This window comes from Platalea leucorodia, assembly GCF_965183815.1.
Source record: "Platalea leucorodia genome assembly, chromosome: 3".
Taxonomy (NCBI): domain Eukaryota; kingdom Metazoa; phylum Chordata; class Aves; order Pelecaniformes; family Threskiornithidae; genus Platalea; species Platalea leucorodia.
The window spans coordinates 72,486,038-72,509,504 of record NC_138825.1 but is presented as its reverse complement, the minus strand read 5'-3'; the positions used below and the strand labels follow the sequence as shown (position 1 = coordinate 72,509,504).

The following is a 23,467-nucleotide window of genomic DNA, read 5'->3' as shown; positions in this document are numbered from 1 at the left end:
GGACAGATGAGGAAATTTGCAAATTTAAAAGCTGTATTGATGGCTGGTTTGGGTTTTTTTTTGAAGGAGAGCAATTGGGACAGATTGGGCTTTTTTTCCAATTGTAGTTTTACTATGTGCTTTGACCAGAACTGAACACCACAAATTTTCACAGAAAAATCAAATTTCTGATAAAGATGATTAAGTTATTAAGACTTAGTGTAATAATCACTGAATATATTATATGCAATCTTCCAATATAACATTTTGCTGTGTTTAAGACATTGGAGATAGGAAGTTTTCCACAAAATTGTCATTTAGTGGTTAAACCTTTCATGTTTACTTAAATCTTTTCTTGATATCAGTGAAACAGCTCTGCTGTCAAATGTAATTACAGCAAATTTCAATGACAAAAAAGTTCATCTCTCCAACAGGTTTCACCCCATCACTGAGGCACCTTTTGGTAACTGGAACATGGAACCTAGAAAAACAGCTACATTTCTTTTAAAGCAATTATGCCCTCCTAGTTAGCAAGCATTATAGCAAGACTTCTAAAGATAAAAGGTTACTGTATAGGAGTTCGGTTTCTTGCACAAGGAAAAGGCCAGGCTTCTAATGCTACTACAGCTGCCACTTCTAGACACCAGATGGCACAACTGAACATTTTTCTTTTCCTAATACTCTCTATACCCCTACTGATAGTATTTGAAGGGACTCAAAATACTGAAGAATGTTATTTTTATATCACTATGTTACTCTCCATAACATATCATACAGAAGAATTGATATTTATCCTCTCTACTTTTATGATATTTTAATGTAGAAGGATGCTTCAAATAATTCTATAGCTTTTTAAAAATAGCTGTGTGGCAGGACGCCATGTGTATTTTCTGACTTCTATCAAATATTCCATGCCCACAATAAAATATTAATATTAAAAAAGCCTTATTGCAAAAAATAGTTTTTTTGAATGAATGGATTCATTTATTCTCATGAATTATGTATTGTTTGAATATATAATAAATGCTTCCATTCAATTACATATATGCAACCCTAACAAAGCAGCTAGGAGAAAAACCCCTTAAGGACTTATGAACCGCACAAATTTGAACTAAATAAAGTGAAAGACAAGTGGAATATCATGTTGTTTCTATATAATATTTTCCAGGAGAATTCCACTTGAAACAGAAGAGCTGCTCTGTTCAAGGGTGGGCATGAGACAGACAGAGTCCTATTGTTTGTTTGTACTTTCTTCTGTTTAGCCCTCTGCTAGCTTTGGTTTCGGTGCCTGACCTCTCCAGGGCTGGCAGATGCAAATGCTACTAATTGTAGCCACACTGGTGGATGTGTTTGCCAAAATACAATTAAAAAACCCCAACAATTTAACAGAAAGCTATAACAAAAAAAAGTCTTTTTTAAGCATCGCAGTGAAAAATCATTAGCTGAAAAGGATTAAACTGAGATCATCCCATGCACTTTACTTCTTTTGTAGCAGCTGAAGAAGCAAGAAATAACATTATGGTGGAAAAAGTAGTTTGGTAAAAGTAACCAATTATATGGAAAATACATCTGTAAGGTAATATACACTGTAATGAAAACTGTCTGTTAAACACACTGTAGTTAAATCTGTGTGCTTCATAGGTGGCTCATTTCTAGGAAATGTATATTATCCACATAAGTGCTTAGAAAAATACTACAGTTTATATCTTATTCTCTATAAAACAATCTATGCTTCTGAAGCAGTCAAATCTGGAGAGACAAAATTGTGTGTATTGTTTCCATGAAATTCATGCAAAGTATTAAGAAACTTCAGATGTAACAATGTAATACAGATCCATTGCATAAATTAGAGAAGCTGTAATACATACTGCAATGGCTGTAATTTTGCATTAATATGCAAAGCCTTTAGTAACTCATAAATTCTGTCTTTTTATTACAAAAAAGAAAAGAGAATGAGATTTTCAGTTTCTTTGTAATTCATTCTCCAATAACACAGTACATGCTTTGACAAAATAAAGCAACATAGTCCACAACTCATGAAATGAGAGATCAAAATGTTCTGGCATACAAGACAGTTTTAAAGTCTAAACAGTTTTAAGTGATAGCAGCATATTATAAAAATATATGAATTATCACTATGGAAATCTGATGTTGAAGTACTTTTCCCAAACACTTCAGATTTCACACAAAACACAAGATTATATACTTGATGGTTACATTTCACATCTTTATAAATGAGTGGTTCAGACAAACTTCCAAAATTTTCCAACAGCCTTTATCACATAAAAACAAAGCATTCAAATTGTATCTGGCAGTCCTGGTATTGTCTCTACTGGGCCCAAACTAAGTTCTTTTATGCAGTTATGCATAAAGGCTAGGCATCCACAGATAAGCTTGTGAGAACTGCTGGGCTCCTGCAAAACATAGGAGAATATTGACAATTTGCAGCAGAGTTTGCGCAGAAGTGGGAAATACGCTGATCTGATGCGAAACTACAGTAAGGCTTAGCTAAATAACGCAGCCTGATTTCAAATCACGGAGCCTGAACCTTGATCACTGAAGCCCTCGGGCATCTGAGCTGCTCATGTTGTGCCCCTTGGGTTACCCTCTGTTTCAGAACCTTCCCGACTTCTTCCACCTCTACAGCTGGGACAAATCTCTTCTCTTTCCACGCAGGTGAAATAACCTCTGGGTTATCACAAGGAAGAAGGAAATGTCAGAGGACTCATTCTTACTCCTGAAGTGGTGAAATGAAATAGAATTAAGGTGCCCTACCACAGTCTGTTCATGTTCCTCGTGAAGGAATGCTTCTGGCTTTTGAAGTGACAGGGAGGCTACCAGGCCTGCTTGTACAGTAGCCTTCACTGGCTGCTATTCAGCAGGGTGGAGAGAACTGGAAAAGGTTGCTACTGAAGTGTTTTCACTGGCATAGGAGGTGACAGTAACTGAGAAGGCTAGAGACTGACTTCTATCTCCTGCTGCCCCATAGTCCATACCTGGTTTGGCACTCCAGTTCTCCAGTATTACTCTGTCTTTCTCCATTCAGACTCTTTCCATGCCCTTCTCATACTCTTCTCCTTCCCCTTTTTACCCTTATTCCCTTCCTTTAGTGTACCCTCTCCTTCTGTCTTTCTAATTCTCTTCCATCCTGAGCACCACCTGAAAAATGAAATTGCCCTTGCACCTTCTAAAATAACCAAGAAAAATTATGACACTAAAACTGGTTATGGGTGTCACTGTTCTCTATTATATGCTACAGTCCTGCCCTCTGTTGCCTTTCTGTCACTTCTCTATTTTGATTTTGCAGTTTTGTGAGAAGGAACTGTGTTTTATGTCATACGCGTCTAGCAAACTAGGGCAACAGTATCAGTGGATCTCTCAACAACATAAAAGAAACAAACCTACACAAAAGTAAGTAGAGACAAATGGGAAACTATGTTCCTTGTTTTGAACATGTCTTTTAAGAGTGATATACGTATACACGCAGGCACACACACATACACATGTATTTCTTCTTTTTACTCTATCCTAAGTGTAGATTTCTTTTTCTTCACTTTAGCAATGAAGTCCATGGAACATACCTTCACCAATGGATTAATAACACCAACATTAGGGCTTGCATTAAACATTTTGTTGTAGTTAGTCTCCCTGTTAACTAGCTCCAGCTGATAGAACTTTTTGTCCTCCTAAAAAGAAGAACAAATAGAAACTTCTTTTTATGCATTTTCAATTAGTTAGTGGCCAAATCTGCCTATAAAATGATATCAAATAAATTTATGCTTCTGAAGAAACTGGTAATTCTAAAAATTGCATTTCATATTTAATATATTTTATATATTACTGTATGTAAATACTAACTCGTTTCTATTTTATGCAGTTCTGTTGCAGTTCTATGCTCCTGGGAGTGAGCATAGCCTAATGGATTGTGCACAGGGAAAGACTCTGTATAGTTAACTTCTGATCTCTAATTAATTTGAATTTCCTCATTCCTTCTTGCCTCTGAATCAGGATCTAATCAGACTAATCTGAGTCAGGGTGTTGTGCTCTGAATTTGGGAAGCTCAGTGGATCAGGAGATTGGTCTTAGAAACCTCATAGAAGAGACTATTTCTGATATGGCTTACATGGCTGGCTTATTCAGGATTGGAGATAGGAGATGCCTGATCAAGGTCATACTGAAATATTTTTTGTAGTAATGTATTATGCCTGATTGTGCAAAACTCTCTCTATCTAATTAGTTTTACTATTATGAGTCATTGGAACCACAGGAATAATGTGTTAAAGAATATGAATAACATGCTAGCAGGATTGGTTCTTTAAATACATTTCAAAGACTTTGAATTAGATTAACTTTTATATCTGTCAAGATATTAAACCAAGAGAGCATAAAAGTCTTACAATCAATTTCTTTATGAGTTGGTCCCGCTCTGCAATTAGGTCTTTCAGTTCTGAGATGAGCTGCAAGTCTTCTGGTCTTGATTCTCTGTTTTTATATTTTTCTTCCATTTCTTCTAAACTTTATAGGAAAGAAGAATACCCCCTTTAGCCTGATCCAGTGTTAAATGATGAGTGAACAGTCACATCTTTGATTAGTGCAAAAGAGGGTTCAGAAGATGACTTTCTTATCACCTTGAAGTAAATTAATTTCTATGCTATCATTCGGCTTTAGCTAGTTAAAAAAAAAATCAACAATAACCATAATCTTTGCTCCAGTAACTAATAATCTGGGCAAAATTCTAAAAACTTAATATCGTTCATGTGCATGCAGTTAGGTGTTTGAAAAAAGGCCCCTTGGAAGTCAAACTGAAAATAAGGCATTCCGAGCCATAATATGGACAGTAGAATTAGAGAAGACATAGCTAAGATTGATTCTTATGTAGAATACACGGATTACATTGCATTATACTTAATATTAACGTAAATTTTAAAAACAGGCAATTCACTTTCTTGATGAGGAAAACAAACAGTATCATTGTTCTTTTTATAGATAACTACTCTGAATAAAGATGCATGCTTGTGATACTGGAGAAACTGGATAGACAGACAAGGCTGGCACCGTCTTCCTCAGTTCTTGTGGAACATACTGGGACAAAGATATCCAAGAACAGTGAAGACTAATAGGTAACTAATTCCTCTCCACAAAAGCAACTTAGTACCATTAGAGATAAAATAAAGGAATGAGCTGGAAAAGAAAAGCAATAACACTTTGATATTAGGATATCTGGATTAAGAGAAATGTAACAACTGATAAACATTTGAAAAAACAGAAGGAAATTTGAAATGCTTGGTGGGAAAGCATTAAAGGAGAGAAGTGAAATAAGCCAACTGAGAGAGGAATTGTACAAGTAACTGCATAAATCGCCTTGATTTTTCTTAAAGAACAAGTGTTGAAGACACTACAATTTCAAATGACTGTGTCTCTCTGAACATAAATATAAAGCTCATGTTCCAAAGGAAACTACTAAAATACTTGTCTCACATATTCAGCCCCTATGTAGATTAGTGAACCAAGCTTCAGAACAGATTCAGGAAATGTAACTAACTTAATGAAAAAAGAAATTAAAAAAAAAAATCCCAAACAAACCCTGCGAAAAATCTATGAATTTAAGGCGTCTAAGTCAGCTCAAACTTAATTCCACAAGACACCTGGAAATAGACATAATTTCTCACTTTAGATAAATATTTTCCTTTCAGAAGCAGCTATGTGATTCTTACTTTGAGTTGCATCTGAAAAAACAGTTCATATTAAATTATATTTATAACCTTCAAATAACCTGTACATAATCTGAGGAGATTATATAATGTATTTACATAAAACATTATGAATGTGAACAACATGACTTTTTATTTGCAGAAAAGGCATTTGACTCAGCAGAACAGAAATATGCTCAGATAGCTTAGTTTTTGTGTACACATTTTATGCTGGGTTAAGCTATTGTATACAGATCCCCAGAGTATAGTACACAGTCACGCACAGCTGTCATTTTATTTTCAGATATTTCAGAGAACTGGTTTTTTTTCTGTTTCAAAGAGATATGTAATTTAAAGACTCTAGTTGTAGAGCCTAATTAATGATACCCACTCTCGATTACTCTAAAATAGATTCTCCATTTCATAAACGTTCACAAGGCCATGCTTTAGGTGAGGCCGAACCCAGAAACAGTTACTTAAGAAACAGCTGCATAAAAATCTTCTGCCTTTTTTTTTTTTTTACATAGTTTCCTCTTTTGACAGCTCCTTGCTTCAGTGTAAGTAGAGAGAAATAACACACTGAAAGCCAGGTCAGGGCACCTTGGATAATGTTTGCTCTCTTTAGGTCGGTGGCTGCTTCCTCGCAGCTCTAAGTTGAGGAAGAACCAGAAGTAGGGAACCAACTAAGTTCAGAAAGTTTCAGGACACTGAAAAACAAACAACTTCATGGGAGAAAAAGTTAGGGTAAACAGTTCCAAAACCTAGTTCTGGTGGCTGCACACAGGCATGCTTCTCATACAAGATAAATGCAGTAAACAGGAGGTAGTTTACACCTCATTAACTGAATGGCAAGTTACCACATTTATCAGGGCACAAGAGTGTGCAATATGGACGATTACAAGGGAGTAAGAACTAGAATTTTATACCCATCCTATTTGAAGACAATTTCTGAGTGCTCATTATCAAGAAAGAATTAGATGCATTTGGGCTTTACTGTCCATTTTTAATTGATATTTACTTAACAAAGTTTTCTATCATATACTTAGAACCAAGTATTTTCTCTGCCATAAATCTTTTGTGCTGCAAATACAAATCCCTCAGTGACAACTTTGTGTCAGGAAGCCTTCAATGCACTATGAAACCTCAGCCAGAAACCCTGACCAAATGGGTTACATCACAGACAGAGATAAAGAACGAAGGATGTGGAAGACAGGAAAACACTGGCTAGACGACACACTACTACACCACTTCTGCCCAGAGGTGGTCTAACCCCAGGTGGCATTTTGACTCAGAGAGAGTCTAAGCATTCTGTTCTTGTTATGCTCATATAATCCATTTCAGACACTAATTTTCCTTATGTTAGCAAACCTGCAAATGTTTGCATCATTCATGTGCTATAATCATGCTTCTTAATAGCAAATATTGTACTGTTTATAAACCGGTTGAAGAAACTCTTGTCTTCTCAAAAAAGATGTATTGAAGTTTGAGAAAAAAACATTTGAAATAATGTTTTCTCCAGTTTTCTACGAACTGCACAGATTTAATATCTTTCCTACTTGAAATTTTTTGGTCTCAAATCCCTAACAATTTATCTCACTAAATTCCCCTAAAGCTCATAGAATTGTATTGCCTAAAGAATGCAAGATTAGGCCCCATACTTGATTGAGGTTTTTGCACATCTGCATCTCTGCAATATCTTCAGCAACTTATGGACACCAGAATAAACTATTCACTCAAACGCAGCTACATATAAATTTTTTAACGCAACAAAACTTACGAAATTTGTAAAGCTGAATTAATTTCCTTGAGCAGCTCTTGGGTCTTATTAAAATCTGCCAGCATGCTTTGTTTCTCTCTGATGTGATCTGCTGTCAAGACATCCAGCTCTTTCTCATGTTTCTTGCTTAAATCTTGCTCATGCACCCTGTTCAATTTAGTTTTTGTTAAAAAAAGAGTTATTCTAAAATCAGACTCGTTTGTTCATCATGATTTTCTGCCATGCTTCTAATGGCTTTTACACAATATCAGACAACACAGAAGGAATTACTGATTCATCAAAACCAACTGCTTACTGTCCTCCAATCTTCTAGCTTATTTCATGGAAAATGCATCTCCTTTAATGCTTTTTAAAATAAGCATAATGAATAAAAAAAAAAAAACACCAAAACCCAACACTTGAACGGACTGTTACTAAAATATGCCAAAATATATCACTGAAATGCCGCTTAACTGTACAGTAATATTCACTAACTTTACAAGTAATGGGCATAGCTTTTCCTAAAGAAGACTAAGTGACATATATCATCACTTGATTAAGAGGATAAATTAAAAGCTACAAATGGTAAAATTTCTTAAGTAAAACAATATGCGAAACAATACACATTTGAATTTAGAGTGGAAAAATTCATACCTGATCTGTTGGTTGGATTCACTGCGTATTCTAAGAACCTCTTTCCCTTTAAACTCTAATTCCTTGGTCAATGCACTTATATTTTCATGAAGATGCAGAATCTCTTTGTCCAGTTCAGCTATGTGATGGTCTCGGTGTCTCAGTTCATCTTGTAGATCTGATATTCGGCATAAAAATTCTTTCTCCTATGATATAAGCAGCAGCAACAGACAGTGTTTTAGACTTGTCTCTCAGAAGCACAATACTTGCTTTTGGAAGCTAACAGCTGAGCAGAATTTTCTACTCAATAGACAATATTTTTCAGTTTTTGATGCTGACACAAATTATAATTAAAACTGAGAGGTTTTTTGTTGTGTACAAGTACAAATAAAGAAAAAAGCAAAGTTATGTAACAGTTTCCATTTGCAAGAAAATTTAAAACCTGTGATTGTCATTGCCTGTTAAAGTTTGCACAGCTCATTGCATTTGCCTTTTGCCCGCACATACAACAAAAAAACAGGTACCGCTAAGAACCGGGGGGGGGGGGGGGGCGGCATTTAGCATTTTCTACCTCGCCAACATACAATATAGAGAAACTTTTTCCCTTTACAACCCCATACAATGGGACAAAATAGCTCAAGATGTATGCCCTGCACCAACGAACACTATGATTCAGAAGTCTCCTATCTTACGTATATATAAATATAAGGGTCATAAATATCTCACAGCAGAATATGTGGTCAATAGTTTATATAAATATTTATATTATGTCCCATGAATCAATAGAAGTCATTCTTTTTGCATAAGAAATTGCAATGAAGTTAACATCTGGGAAACTCATCTGAAACCCACCTCAATGGTTTTGATACTGATTCTCCTCAGTATAGAAAAAGTCTGTAATAAAATCAACCTTTTTCAGAGTTTTCCATTTCCATCTGTTCCACTTCTTACAGTTTCACAATAATTAATGACCATATAGTTTGCACAGATAGAAAATCAGCAGGTATTTCAAAGTAGTTTTATGTATAATTGTGTTTTGTGCCTTCATGCATTCAGGAAATACAAATGTATAGGACATCTTTAAGAACAGACTTTTAAAAATTACTCCTTACCTCCCTATAGAAAGAGTATATTAAAGTTATAAGAAAAAGCAATGGAAAATTTATATCTACATATTTAAATATTTCAAAAAGTAGCAAATATAATCGTCCTGCTCAGACCTCTCTGCATCTAGTTCAGCTCTGATCCTGTGAACTGATGAGCATTCTATCACAGGAAAACACAATTAATTCCTTTGCTCTCAGTACAACTAAAGCTCTTGCTGAGCAGATCATTGCACTGAGGCCAAGAGTACAGGGCATTTGGTTGGATCATACACTTGCTCTTGTAATTTAAACTTGTTTTCCTGACATCTCCTTTAGGTGTCTCACTCTAGGCTTAAACAACACACGACTGAAACTATATCCTCCTAAATCCTGCATGTTTTCGTTCACTGCTGACAGCACCACATTTTTGCCTCTAGTGCTCACGCTTTTAAACCAGCAAGGAAGAGAAAAAGAAGGGCTCATCTTTGACTGTCTCTCTTTTTGTGTATAAAGGCTATGTCCAACTAAACCTGTTTCTTCTGTTAATAAGTTTCTAAAACGGCTCCACCTCCTTGGTGCTGGACTATCAGTAAATCAATCCTGAAAAGCCTGTTGTATAGGCAAATAAAGAAGTAATTTTCTGGTCCTCTTATTTCCAGGGGTCTGGCTTCCTTTCAGTAGAGATCAAGCTTTAAATTTGTAGTTGCTACTGGAAAAACTGATTGTGTATAAAGTGAAAAATGAAAAAGTGAATGAATCAGTTTGCTGCTGAAAGCAAAGGTAGTCCATACTGGTTTTGGGATTTGGGGGTTTGTTTTGGTTTTGTTTGTTTGTTTTGGGTGTGGTTTTTTAAGAAACACTTGCAAGCTGTTACGTTGTCTTCTCTGCTTTCTTTAGATGCTAACTTATCCTTTCCAATTTGGCTCCTGAATAAAAAAGATACTAAGCTACCTCTTAAGTTTGAAGCAATCATTTGGTTTTAAGCAGTCACTCCTTAGCCATATCACTTATGCTTCAGAGAGAAACAGCTTTTTCCTTTTTAAGTCCTGCTGGCAGCTGAGGACGAGTAGAATTTTGTGAGAATTGGCACTTTCCTCCCACAGCAAGCCACCGTGCTCCCAGACAGCTGCACAATTCTGAGAGGAAACTGCCTTGATACGGGAGCCTTTACTAGACTTTGAAGGAAGTTTGTTGGGAAGAAAAAGCTAAGCAAGGAAGTTTAGGTAAACTGGTAGGGACGCATGATCTGCTGCTGCTGGCTGACTTCGAAGGATTACATGTTTGTTGTTTGTTCACAACAGTTCTTGCCTCCAGCTAAGAGAAAACGAATACTGATTATGCAGTTTTACAGTCAGTAGCCAGCAATGCCTCCTACCTGTCGCCTGCCGAGTTCTATGCTTCTTTCAAGCTCCATTTTGGCAGCTACCAGTTCTTGTTGATGGTTGTGCCTTAGCTGGTCAATGGCTGCTGCATGTTGATGATTTAGCTCTGAGCGCAAGGAGGCTAGTTACCATGAACAAAAAGAAAAGTTGATTTTGCAAATGTTTACGGTAACGAACAATAACAGTCCAGCTCCATCAAGTATTGCTGCTGACCTAACACACACTGTTTACATCAGCTAAGCAACTGTCCTGTCATTCTATTCCTGTTACCTTCTGAAACAGTCTCCAGCATGAAATTTGGTTGCTTACTCCTTCCAAAAAAACTTAAGGGTAAGATTTTTCAAAAGGGAACAGTTTGGGCTTACCTATTAAAGCTTATACTAATTTTAAGAGGAACATCTAGGTCAACATTGAGTGACTCTGAGATACACTACAGTGTTATAATACACACACACGTACATACATATATGTGCATGTATATTTTTATGAGTAGAAATAATGTTCTTGGACCCGCTTGCAGATTTTAAAATAGTATACCTAACATAGCTTTTCCTTCATCCTCCAGCTCAAATCGTAGAGTCTGAAGTTCCTGTTCCATCTCCAGTTTGAAACCTTCCATGGCTTGTTTATGTGTTTCTTTCAGCGCCTGAAGTTCTTCTGAGTGCTTCTGTTGTAAACGTTCTTCTAATTCCTATGAAATCAAAATTGACAAAACTTATTCTATACCAGCCTTGGGAATTTATAAAATATTAAACAATAAACAACTGGCAACGAAAAGCAGGCACTGGCATACTCTAGAAATTATTAAAAATGCACTAATATTGTTCATGTTTTCTTCTCTCACTAAGTTATCCTACTGCTATATTTTTTCTTTTCAGTGGCTGATGGTTGTCAAGATTACCTGTGCACAAAAACTCTGTTCTGCTCACAGTTTGAAAAAAATCTATGGATATATTTAAAATAGCAAGCAATGTGATAAGGTACAGATCCATAGATGGGTCTAGTGTGCATGCGATACACGTTTGGGGATTCTTGCTCCCCATTGACACCCATGTTTATTCCCTATTGAAGTGTATGAAGCATAACGTTCCTGGTGCACATCTTCTAGTTTCATTTCGAACAAAAGGAATCCACCTTGTGCGCTCCAAGACCAGTCTATGATGTGAACCAAAGTACATGAAGTGGGGACAATGGGAAAATTGATTGCAAAGGGACACTCGAGATCTGAACTTAAAAAAAACTTAAGGCACATACCCTATTGAGTACCATGCACTGCCAAAATTTCAATTTTCATGCTTGTTTAGTCAAGGTTTTAAAAAAATATCTTGGGTGTGACATTGTTCTGGACATGAAAATTATCTTGCAAGTTGCAGAACATAGTTTATACAATTTTTAACATAATGAAAATATAAAATACACTACGAAAGGAGTCAATTGACAAGAAATATCAGAAAACACATGTGAAATTAGGTAACTATAATGGAAAATACAGAGAAACCTATTCAAAATCAAAACTAGAATATAAAATGTTATGGATAACAATGTCAAACTACTGTAAAGAAATGTGTGTGTCGATAATGATTTTACAAATATAGGTACCTATATATGCATATATTGGTAGAGTATAAAGCAAGACATGAAACAATGCCTGTATTAGAGATGATTTTCAGTATGTCTTAATCAGATTTAACTGGATAAAAATGTTACTATAAGACATCAGCTGGAAAGGAAATCTAGTAGTTATGCAGATACTTTTCGGTACTAATTCCAGCTGTGTACATAAATTGCTAAAATGGCAACATTCTCTACGTAATTCGGAATATCCATATGAACATGCCTTTTGTTCTTGCTCTTTTGTCTCTTCCATGTTTTGAAAGGCAAGGATATGGGCTTCCTGAAGTGACTTATGCCTTTGCTGGTGCTCCTCTTCTAACTCCTGGATCTCCTGAGTCAGCCTCTGCCGCTCCTGACTGAACTGGGCTTGTAGCTGTTGCAAAGAGCTCTGTGACTGGGAAAGCTGCATCTCCAGATTCTGCTTCAGTAAGGAGATCTAACCCACAACAGAACAGCAAATATCCATTAGTCATTAATACTAACATCAACTCTGAAAAAACATTCAAAAGAAGAAAACACTTGAAATTTTAAAGCCAGAACGTTAACTAAAAGACAGACAAGCAATGTCATCCATCTACTGAATTTGTTGTTAATATTATATCTCAGAGAGATAATAACTACATTTAAATAGTTTTGTAAGGGTTATCACATCTGTCAGTTCATACTACAGCACTACCTATAACACAATTTTTCATGGTCGAATTATCAGAATTTACTTCTGGGTTTTGTATAAAGATCAATAAAAATGACACTACCAAGGTCTGAAATCAAACACTTGATTTTTAAGATAAACTATTCTTCAGGGGAACATCACATCAATTCTGTAAGGAAAATCCCGCAGTTGATAGGGGAGGATAGCCTGTGACATCTAGATTGATTGATTTTTGTATCTTTTGACATGATATGGTCCTATCTTACTGGCAGTTTTCTCATTTAAAAAGAAATGGTAGCATAACACTCTACATCACAAATAAAATGTTACACTTGATGGATTCCCCCCCACACACTTTTTTTTGTTAGCTCAGTAATGCTATGAGAGTGATTTTTCTGCTGGTTTTGAAGATCTAAGATCTAAGCAATCTGAGTCAGAAACATTCATTTTCTTAGAACTACTTGATTTTACAAATTATGCTTTTCACCCAACAAGCATTTTAATACGTTAGACTACGTTGTACTCCTTGAAAAAGTCCCATTTTCTTTTTATAATAATGTTATACTTTGTTCTTCGCATCAGATACCATCTTTTCAGACTGAAAATACTAAACCTGTATTCCCTCTAGAGCTAAATATGAGAGAGATACCCTCCAATTCTGGAAACAAGATTTAACCAAAAGAGAATTTTGCTACAGTGGCTCAAAGGAAGGAAAAATAAAATTGCCACATGACAAAGAATTTGAACCAGTAAGGATACTTTTCAAGCCTCAGTGTTACATAAAATTGAACTACAAATGAAAGTCTGATAGTGTCATTTGATTCAGCATATCTTAAAATTAATTACGACAAATTAATAACGACATTGCACATCAATTTATTGATTTACAGAACATTCAAACCCACCACTTAACAAAAAATTCATAGCAGCATACCAAGGACAACTTGCAGCATGAACATTATTGTCGAACACGTGGAGCTTTTTTTTTTTTTTCAGAAGGACACAGCTTAAGCAGATTTGAAAAAAAGCTACACTTAAAGGAAAATTAGCACTAAAACAGAACAAGCAAATTAATTTGAATGAAATGAGCATGGCTCGCTGCATTTCAAATTCACCAGGTCTTTTGTGTCTGGGCATATATGCTCTACCTTCTAAGAATGCTGTATCAACAGTATTTTACTTCAGATACCTTTGAAACAGATTAACTACAATTGAAGGAGTATAGTGAAGGCCTATACTACATTCTGTAGTCTGAACTATACATATTAAAACCTTTTACGAAGTACATTAAATATAAATATCAGATACAAATTGTACAGTGTCAGACCAAAGGTTTGTCTAATCTCCTGTTCTGCCCCAAGAACGGCCAACCCGGGTTACCCACAGAAAACAAGGCCAAGGCATAAATGTAGGGGTCTTGATTCCAAAGTCTACCAGCATCCAGCAATCTTTCTTAAACCAGAAGAGGTCTTTTGGGGCAAATTCATAGAAGAAATACTAATTAAATACAACCACTATCTGAATCCATAAAAGCTTTTAGTATCCACAATATCCTGTGGTAAGTCCCATACAGATATGCCAATTTGACATGATGACCTCTAATACTTGTAATGGAAAGGAGTCAAAAGAAGTTCCCTTTTCATTTACTCTGTTCTACTCATGTTTCCGTAGATCTCCATCACTTCCCTCCTTACACCCTTTTCCATACTAAACAGTTTTGGCTTAATGAGTCACTCCTTGAATGAAAGCTATTTCATATCTGTCACCACATTTCTCCTACTTTTGCCCATTTTCTACTATTTCTTTTTAAGATTAGGAGACCAAGACAGCATAAGGCATTTAAAATGAGAGTAAACTCTCGTTTTATATAGTGGTTTATATGGTTTTACACGTGATGTTCTCTGTTTCTCTCCTATATTCCTAATGTTTTATTTGCTTTTGTGACTCCTGCTGAGCACTGAGGTGATGTTTTCATGGAATTATGTATCATAGTCCCCAAACCTACTCTCTAGTTGTAACAGGTCAAGGTGAATTTGGTTTTGTTTCTTGTGTATCACTTTGCATTTATCTACACTGAATTTCATCCACCATTTTATTGCCAAGTCCCTTGGCTTTTTACAGCTATTCTATAATTCTTCAGACACTCTTTGTCCTTCCCACCCTGAGTAACTTTTTATAAGCTGCAAACCTTCCCACCTTACTTATTCATAAACACCCTGCAAAAGGAAATCTGTTAAACATCAATGCAACTCCACTGATAATCTACATTCCCTCTGGTAACACCGTATTTAATACCTATCTTTCAATGAGTTACTTATCTATAAAAAACCTGCCCTCTCATATCACAGAGTTCTAGTTTCCTCGGAAGCCCCCGAATTTCTCGGCTGATCTCTTTCAGCATACCATGGCCAGGGCTGCCATGCTGGTCAGACAAACCAATAACGCAACCACATGTTGTATTCTTTCTCCTCAACCCTAGAAACTCACTCCACTGGTGCGGTTTGCACCATGCAACTCCAGCATGGCCAGCCCTGAATTTTCATCTCTGTGTCACCACCTGGTATTGCAATGTGCTATTATCTTCCTTCTCCAGGGGAAAAAAAAAAAATTAATAATAATAAAAAAAAATCTATCTTATCTAAACTCCCCTTTTACCTACTCACATCCCCATGTGCTCTAATTCATCCCACGTTCACTGTTGGGCTCTTCTCTCCTTCCCCACCTTTCTGTAACCTCATACCTGCCTGGGTCCCTCTTTTCACCTGTAAGCCTTGCCTTTAGTTACAGTTTCTCTGCCAGACTACACCTAGCCAAAACCAGACCCTGTCTAGAGGTCTGTTTTCCCCCTGTGCTTTTAGGTAACTCTTAGGCTTCTTTAGATTACCTCTGCTCCTGTTTAACCACCATCCATAAACTCTCAGGTTTGTTGGGTTTTTTTGTTTGTTTCCCTGAGACCACTACTGCGACTTGGCTCTAGCCCCTCTACTCCTTGTCTTCCATCCATCCCATACTCCAGTATTTCTCCCCCTCCTCCTCCCCTCCTTTGCTCTTTTTCTTCTTCCTAACTCCATTTTTAGTGTCGTAGGAATGTGCAGTTAGGATAGTCTTAAGAGATCATGCAGTCAATTCTTTGCACTAGGTGGGAACTCTATACACAAATTACTGCTTAAAAATCTCATATGAAGGAAATCCCACAATTTTCACGCAGATCCTCTCCCTCCTTCTCTGAGTGCCTGTGGCAGAAACACTGAGATACTGGACAGATGTTCTGTCCAGTTTTACTTGTTCCTTCCAACATGTTTCTGTCCCTCAGGTTTCTCACCATCGCCCTGTCCCGTTCACCATGGCCACCAGGAGGTACAATTCTAGGGGAAGTCCTGCTCAGTCCTGCAGAACCTCAGGTAATTTTATCATCGTACTCTAAAAAGCCTTTCATGATGACGTTCAAATGGAGCCGACCATGGTATCTTAGCAAAATTTTTATTAAGATGACATGAAAAAATGTATTTTTGGCTTGAAGTTAAATCTGTCTCGCACTTAAGTTCCTGCTCCAAATTCTGATAATTCTCAGTATATCATTTATAAACATTTTTAGCATGGGCCAAGGGCAAAACAATTGTCTTTTAATTTCTTTCTTGGAAATGCAGATAACATTGTAACTGAGATGACCAAGAGAAGTCTGACATCAGGCCAGGAAGCCATCTCAGAAGAGAGCAGGAATACTCTTCTCAAGAGCAGTTCACACTTCCACCAGATTAAAGTGACTGCAAAACCACAGCCTGAAATGAGTCAATCTCTGGAGATGCCTGTTTGCATGAATAGGCTATACAGAAAATAGAGCACAATGAGGATTAAATGATTCTAACAATCAAGTCAGATTAGTCTACCCTTCTAATAATAAGGGTTTTTTTTTTTGTTGAAAGTACTTCAAATATTAAACATCTAACAGTTATTTTTAGAAGAGTACATAATTTTAAACATTATTTTGATTAGTCAATACGTATAGTGATATCCTTAAGAGCACATTTTTGAAAACCTTAGTGCCTCCTTTTGCATGTCTTTGGAGCATCCCTTCTATATACTCCTGTATTGAGGATTCAAAAGAAAACAGCTCTAAACACTATTCTCTGAACTTTCAATACTTTTGTCCGAGGTTTTCAGCACATCAAAAACATTGGTAAGAATTTTAAAAATAAAAAAATGGAAAGAAAGAATATTTTGGCTACAATTACGACTTGCACTGCAAAACTGCAAATTATAATACAGCATCAATCTCATGCTTTGTAGAAAGCTCGGCGATACACATTTGCACTGCCCACAAGCTTGCTTGCTTTAACAATGACATAAAAATGCTGCTTATATTATGACCATGTACGTAGTGTTTGATGTCCAGTGATGATACATACATTTACACAGACGAATGCATGCAGCACACGAGCTTTTGATAACTAGCGGCAAACGTTCTCCTCTCAAATAGTACCACGTCTTCTATTTCATAGGCTAAAGCTCTAAAGCAGTACTAGAGGATATGCAGATTTATTAGCGCAAACATGCCCTCTGCACAAGCTGTAAGTGCAAATCACTTACATTGCTGATAGATTTATGCAAAGCTTCACCGAGACAGTGCCGCTATGAAGAAAAGATCACAGGAATAAAGGGAAACATTCAGAAATCAACTAAGTAAAAGAAAAAGGGATAAAGAAGGGAGAGTAAAACATAGAACATTAATTATGATTTGTTCAGGGAAAAATAAGTTGAAAACTAGCTGGAAAAAATTACGAATACATTGCTTTGACTTAGTATATAAACTACTGAACACAGACCAGAATGATGCATTTTCCTGTGTTATGTATTGAACATACAGGATAGCATTATTTCTTCAACGTAATGTTACTATATACTCATATATTCTGCAGCTGAACACTTTTGAAATTATCCAACTGTTTTCTCTTCTTTATGGCAAACAATTTTGGGAAGAAATCATTAAGTACACCCATTTGCATTACTATTAGAAAAGATGTTATGTAAGGACTCAATCAACAATCAGCTGTGTCTCTGAAATATCACAAGCATATTAAACGCTTAATATTAAAGATCACATTTCACTGCTAAAGGGCAGAAAACTAGTTTAGTTTGCAATGAAGATATATTAGAATACTTCTCTTATTTTTCTCAAAATTCAGAACGAGATGGGTACATAAAAGACTCCTCCTGAAAGTCTGCAGCAAAAAATTACTTAGTGTACCACTCATACTAGTGTTGATTGCTAATGAAAAGCAAAAAATAAAAACATATTGCCAAGTAAATGTTCCATATAAAATATTATTGATCATACAAATTATACACATCATTCATATATATATATACTAAAATGCCCGTGTGTTTATATATATATATATATATATATGAGTGGTGTAGATAGGCACACACACACATGCACACAACAGTCATCAGAAAATGAAGTGAGCGCAATTTCAAATCCAGCACGACCAATTTCCCCTTTTGGCACGGTGCAGTCAAGAAGACGGCTTTCTCCAGGAGACAGCAGGTATTTTGGCACCAGCTTGTAAGCCTATAGCTGGGAACTTTTAGAGAATACTTTGTCAAAATACAAAAAGATGACATTATTATTATTATTATTATTACTCATTCTCCTGAATCTACAGAAAGGTACAACATAAAAATACGTTATTGTGCAATATCCAAAATGATCTTATTAGAATTCTAAGAGTTACAAGCAACAATTTTCTATGCAAGGGAGTGACACTAGGAGGCATCATACTCCAGCAGACAAGACAACAAATTGGCATCTAACAGCTCCAATTTCAACACCGGATTTCGACAGTTCCCATCTGAACAAATCCACTTATTTTCTCTGTGCTTTTTTCCCCATCTCTCTGGTTTATTTAGGGGGGAAGCTATTGAGAGCAGAAATGATCTCTTGCTAAATAAATGTTCAGTTTCTAGAACATCTGGGACTTATGGGATGTATCTAGGCACCCCTGTAGTACAACTAAGAAATATTTAGATTTCACACCTGAAGCAGAAAGGTTAGTAATGTTCTACACTGAAAAGAAATTCAAAGTAAACACACTTTTGGGAAGCTGTATTCTGAGGTCTACCCTATCAAAAAGGCCATTTAAGAAAGTGAGAGTTGCCCCTGCTGCTTGCAGAATAACAGATTTCTTCCACCAAGAAAGAAACTGGTCTTGCTTTGCTGTCAAACTGATCTTATAACTAAAAGTACTAAGATGGGCTAACCATTTTAATACATGTGATTTCACCAAATTTAAAAGTTTTCCAGAGATCTGGAAAACTGATGGAATTACAAAGAACTTTTGGTGAAGGTTCTGCACTAAAACTCTCCAGTTAAGTTCAGTATTTACATTTGTCACAGGTTTCTTAGGCTACCTCACTCAAAGCATTCCTTCTGCAACCCACATTTCCTGACTGTGAAACGACAACAGTAATTATCTTGTGCAAAAAAATCAACTATTAAATGCTGAGATCTTATTGGCAAAAAGAAGCCCATGCACAGACCAAAAAAAAGTTATTCTTTAATAAAGGTGAACTTACATATTTGACATTCCTATGTGTTCTATGGACACACAGCAATGTTGAATATACAGTAACTACAGCTTATTGATTTTTAACAAAACTTTAAATGCAGAAGTACTTTATAAATCTGGAAGTATCATATCACTATTCAAAAGCATTTAATTATAGGACAGTTAGCTAAACATTAGTCCTGGAAAAAAAGACTGGAAAAGATGATTTAGGAGTCAATCAAGAAAACCCTCAAGTGTGAAAACAGTAAATTAGAATTATATAGGCTAGTCAATTGGTATGGAAGCTGATTCCAGCAAAATGTGTAGCAATATACTCAGATGCAGCTCCACATTGAAAAGTATGCACGACACATTCAGAATGGAGAACTCCAAAATAAGTCTGCTTGAAGTATTATTAAGAAAATCCATCACAGCAAGGTCCATGATCTGGGGAAAAAGTGATGAGAACCAAAAAGAATGCAGGCATAATTATTACTCTCTGTATTTCTACGATGGGGAGAAGTGATGAGAAAAAAAAAAGGAGAATGTGGGTTTAACTATCACTCTATTTCTACAGGTTGGAATTCAAGATTATTGGTTTGTGATATTATTGTGGTACGAGAAACCTATGTTCAATTCTTTTTGAAATCAGGATTCGCAGATATAGGATGTACAAAGGAATTTGTTTCTTGGAAGTACAGGAACTTCTGAAAACATGTCTTTATTCAGTATATATGTATTAGCTATCCTACTTTTACTTGATTTTACTGTCTCATTTTTCAGTAGAAGTATTGTCTTCTCCACCCTCAGCATATGCACAGCTAAGCCTCAGATGTAACCAAGAGATCTCCCTCGTGACCCAGAGGAACAGCAAAGAGGCCACTGCATCTTCAGAACCCACTGATCATTGCGGGCTACTCAGCAGGGCCAAAAGACCTTGCATGCAATACATGGGGAAAGATCTGTATTCCCACCTCTGTTTCAACATCTCTCGTAAAAGAGATGAGTTTTCAATTTAGTTGGGTCAATTTGTGTTGTAGGAAAGCACAGATTTAGAGATTCGAAATTATTCAAGCTTTGGGTTTGCTAAATGTAATGAAGAGTCGCTCGTGTTCCCATCACGACGACTGCCACAGGGGCCATACTTGGTGATCAAACAGTGTCATTTCCCTCAAGAAGGAAATCTACTGCACCACTGACATTTTCATTCAGTTGCATTGTTTCTTGCAGGATGTCAGCTTATTGGATGCATGGAAGTTATCTCATTTCATTGTTTCTCTTGGCTAAAAATTACTTTCAACCAGATCACAGAGGCTTGACACTGAATTTCAGCATCAGTCTTCATGTCACCCAAAGATGTTAACACTTTTCCTCATTGATATTTCAATGTAAATTGTGTCAAGAACTGACTTTGGTGTACGGTTTACTGAATTTTCAAAATACTGCTGGCAACAGAAATTCTTGTGTAATACCCGAGACCCTAAGTGGGGAAGGTCCAACTTTATCTGCTGTATCAAAGCAGATCTAGGTTGCTACGCAGTCTTTGCCTCATGTTAAGAATGACCTCCAAGAGATGCTGCTAACCTTTCTGAGGAAGAAAACCTATGTGCATCCATCAGACGTCAGTAAAAGAAACCGGTTTCCGAGATGCCTACTGAAGAAGCTGAAGGGACCTTCAGCATAAGTCCATTTTATGCAGCTAATAATGACAACAACTACCCCAAAACTCTCCCTCGAGATACATCTCTGGTTTGAAGAGAAAGCCTGATTTGTCAGCAGACGTACTGTCTCTGGCTGCGCACTGCTTACGCGACAGATGACTCTGCAGAGATTTGGAAAGCAGCTGTTTCCTACGACAACGTTTTGTACTTGGCTTGAGGCTTGTGAGATGCTAGGAATGGAATAGTTGCATCAAAGTTTGCCCTCTCTGACTGGTAAGAAAAGCGAGCAATACAGGGCTGTAAAGGTTGCTTTTAAAGTTTTTGGAATAGTACTAGAGCTTCATTTCATTTTACTTATTTGTCATAATGCTGTCAGGATTTTAAAGATTATATATGCATCTTGGCTAATCCCTCCTGGAGCACAGAGGTATCTGCCAAGAAGTGCTCTTAATCTAAAATTTTATTCATCTGCTGAATCTCAAACAAATTTTGCCCCATCTAATAATTTATCTCTCGTTCCTCCCAGGGTCCACTGTTTTCATTGGTTTTGAACCTATGCAAAAGCTACTTCAGCAACCACCTTCCGGAGCAAAGAGGCTAAGGGTAATGTTTTAAAACCAGATTCTTGCCAGAGTCTTTATCTTACATTTAAGGGAAAAACATACAGATATAGGATTAAAATTTTATTTGGGGAATGGTATTACCATTGGATTTGTCTTAGATTTCTATTTACCAGTTTTGGAAGTGTAAACTTAACTCCAAATACTAAGTTAAACTCTTTTCTGACTCATGCATCATTAATTACACGCTGTACTAAGAATTTAATGTTCTTTTCATCCATTGACAGGTAGAATTAAAAAGTCTTTCGGTCTCCTCCAGATTTACTAACTCAAACACTGCCAAACAAAACCTGGTAATATTAAATTCCAATTAGAAGTTTATGATCAGAGAGACAAGTTTCTTTGGATATGAAGATATCGTAATTTCAAACATCAGCCTAGATGTATTTTTAAATTTAATTAAACACAACACTATGACAGAAAAAAATTAAATGAAGAAACCAAAAGAGAGATGAAAAAGAAGTCCAGTAACACATTTATTCTTAAACAGAGCAACAGAGCTAACATTTGTTAGTATTCCTACTGTATCCTACTGAAAATACTTTGAAAACTCTGATTTGTTCTGTTGCTTTTGTTTGTCTGTATTGCTGAGTAGCTCTTAACTGTAAATGGTCTTTAATGAATTTCCTCTGTTACATTCAGAATCTTAAACAAAGAGTAAAATAATGAAGAGAGCAGAGTATGGGCTGAATGGGCTCACCACAGCTAAAAGCTCAGAAAAAGAGATAGTACAGCTGAATGTTAGGCATTTGTTTTCATGTTCAAGCTTCAGGCAAAACCACAATGACCAACGTGGATAGAACAAATGCGCCAACCGATCTCCAGGATCACATCTCTGCATAGAACAGGGAGCCCGGGACAAGAGGGATTCTTCATTGAGGAGTACAGACAGTCATGAAACAGGGGGAAGCACCCTCAATAGATGGCCCTCGGAGGGCTGCAGTGACTCTGGGTTACGTGATTATTCACATGCTCATGTACAATAGTTTTTGACTGGCTTAAAGCATAGGTTTCCCACTTAGAATACAGGAGTACTGATTCCTTAAATCAGTGGTGAGTGGCAGGATGGTTACAGACACTGGATCTAGGCAGAAACTCCCAAAGCTCCCCTGATTCTCCGTGAGGCCCAGAGGAGTTGCAGCACAGTCCCATTAAGACCACAGTTTTGAGAGCTGTAGTCACTTCTGAATAGTTTCTAAGAGCTGCAGAAGGTGGTGCCCCTTTGGAAAACAACAAATATCTGCAGATGAAAGAAGAGACATAAAACCTTACCCTGAACTGCATTCCAGGTGCCTTCCGCTCTTTCCTCCCTTTTTGGTATGGATTTTTCTTTTTATTCTTTTGGATTTCAGCATTTTAGATTTCTAAGTGCTTTTTAAATCTTGCCCAAAACCCTTTACCATCCACTAGATGTCATGGTAGCCTTACTAGTATTACTGAATACAAGAATGACCAAAGAGAATTAGGATGGAGAAGTTACTCGAAATTTACTCCTCTGTGCCTGACAGACAAGCCTTTACACAGTGTGTTCAGGATTATATCAAGTGACAGGAAGCAGAACAAAGTGATTCTGTGCTGAAAGTTAATCTCCTTTCTTTCAGGAAACTGATACGGGGTACGTGCAGGTTATTTCTTGTAGAAATTTCCAGCATCCATTCAACAGAAAATCTTCTAAAGCAAGGATTACCCAGGCCGTGGAACAGGCCAGTAATCCTTGTGCTGGGGAAAGAAAGGAGCGTTTCCTGATTCTGCTAATGCGGATGCACGTCAGCTCTGCGATAAGCGCCTCCACACAGGCAAATACAGGTGGAGCAATAACTGCCCTCGGGTAGAAGCCTGGTCAACAG

The 23,467-nt window shown here is 36.7% G+C and overlaps 1 protein-coding gene across 3 annotated transcripts in view; it reads right to left on the bottom strand.

Moving 5' to 3' along the window:
• Positions 1-23,467, bottom strand: part of FAM184A (family with sequence similarity 184 member A) — a gene marked incomplete at both ends in the record, with an annotated part of 74,882 nt that overhangs the window by 2,016 nt on the left and 49,399 nt on the right. Inside the window, 7 exons of one of the 3 annotated variants that reach the window (XM_082305654.1) lie at positions 3,561-3,665; positions 4,377-4,494; positions 7,447-7,593; positions 8,080-8,264; positions 10,519-10,646; positions 11,063-11,216; positions 12,363-12,575. In XM_082305654.1, the coding sequence (XP_082161780.1) occupies positions 3,561-3,665; positions 4,377-4,494; positions 7,447-7,593; positions 8,080-8,264; positions 10,519-10,646; positions 11,063-11,216; positions 12,363-12,575 (1,050 nt within the window). The remainder of the gene's footprint in view (positions 1-3,560; positions 3,666-4,376; positions 4,495-7,446; positions 7,594-8,079; positions 8,265-10,518; positions 10,647-11,062; positions 11,217-12,362; positions 12,576-23,467) is intronic. The other 2 variants (XM_082305655.1, XM_082305656.1) reach the window with 2 other exon arrangements.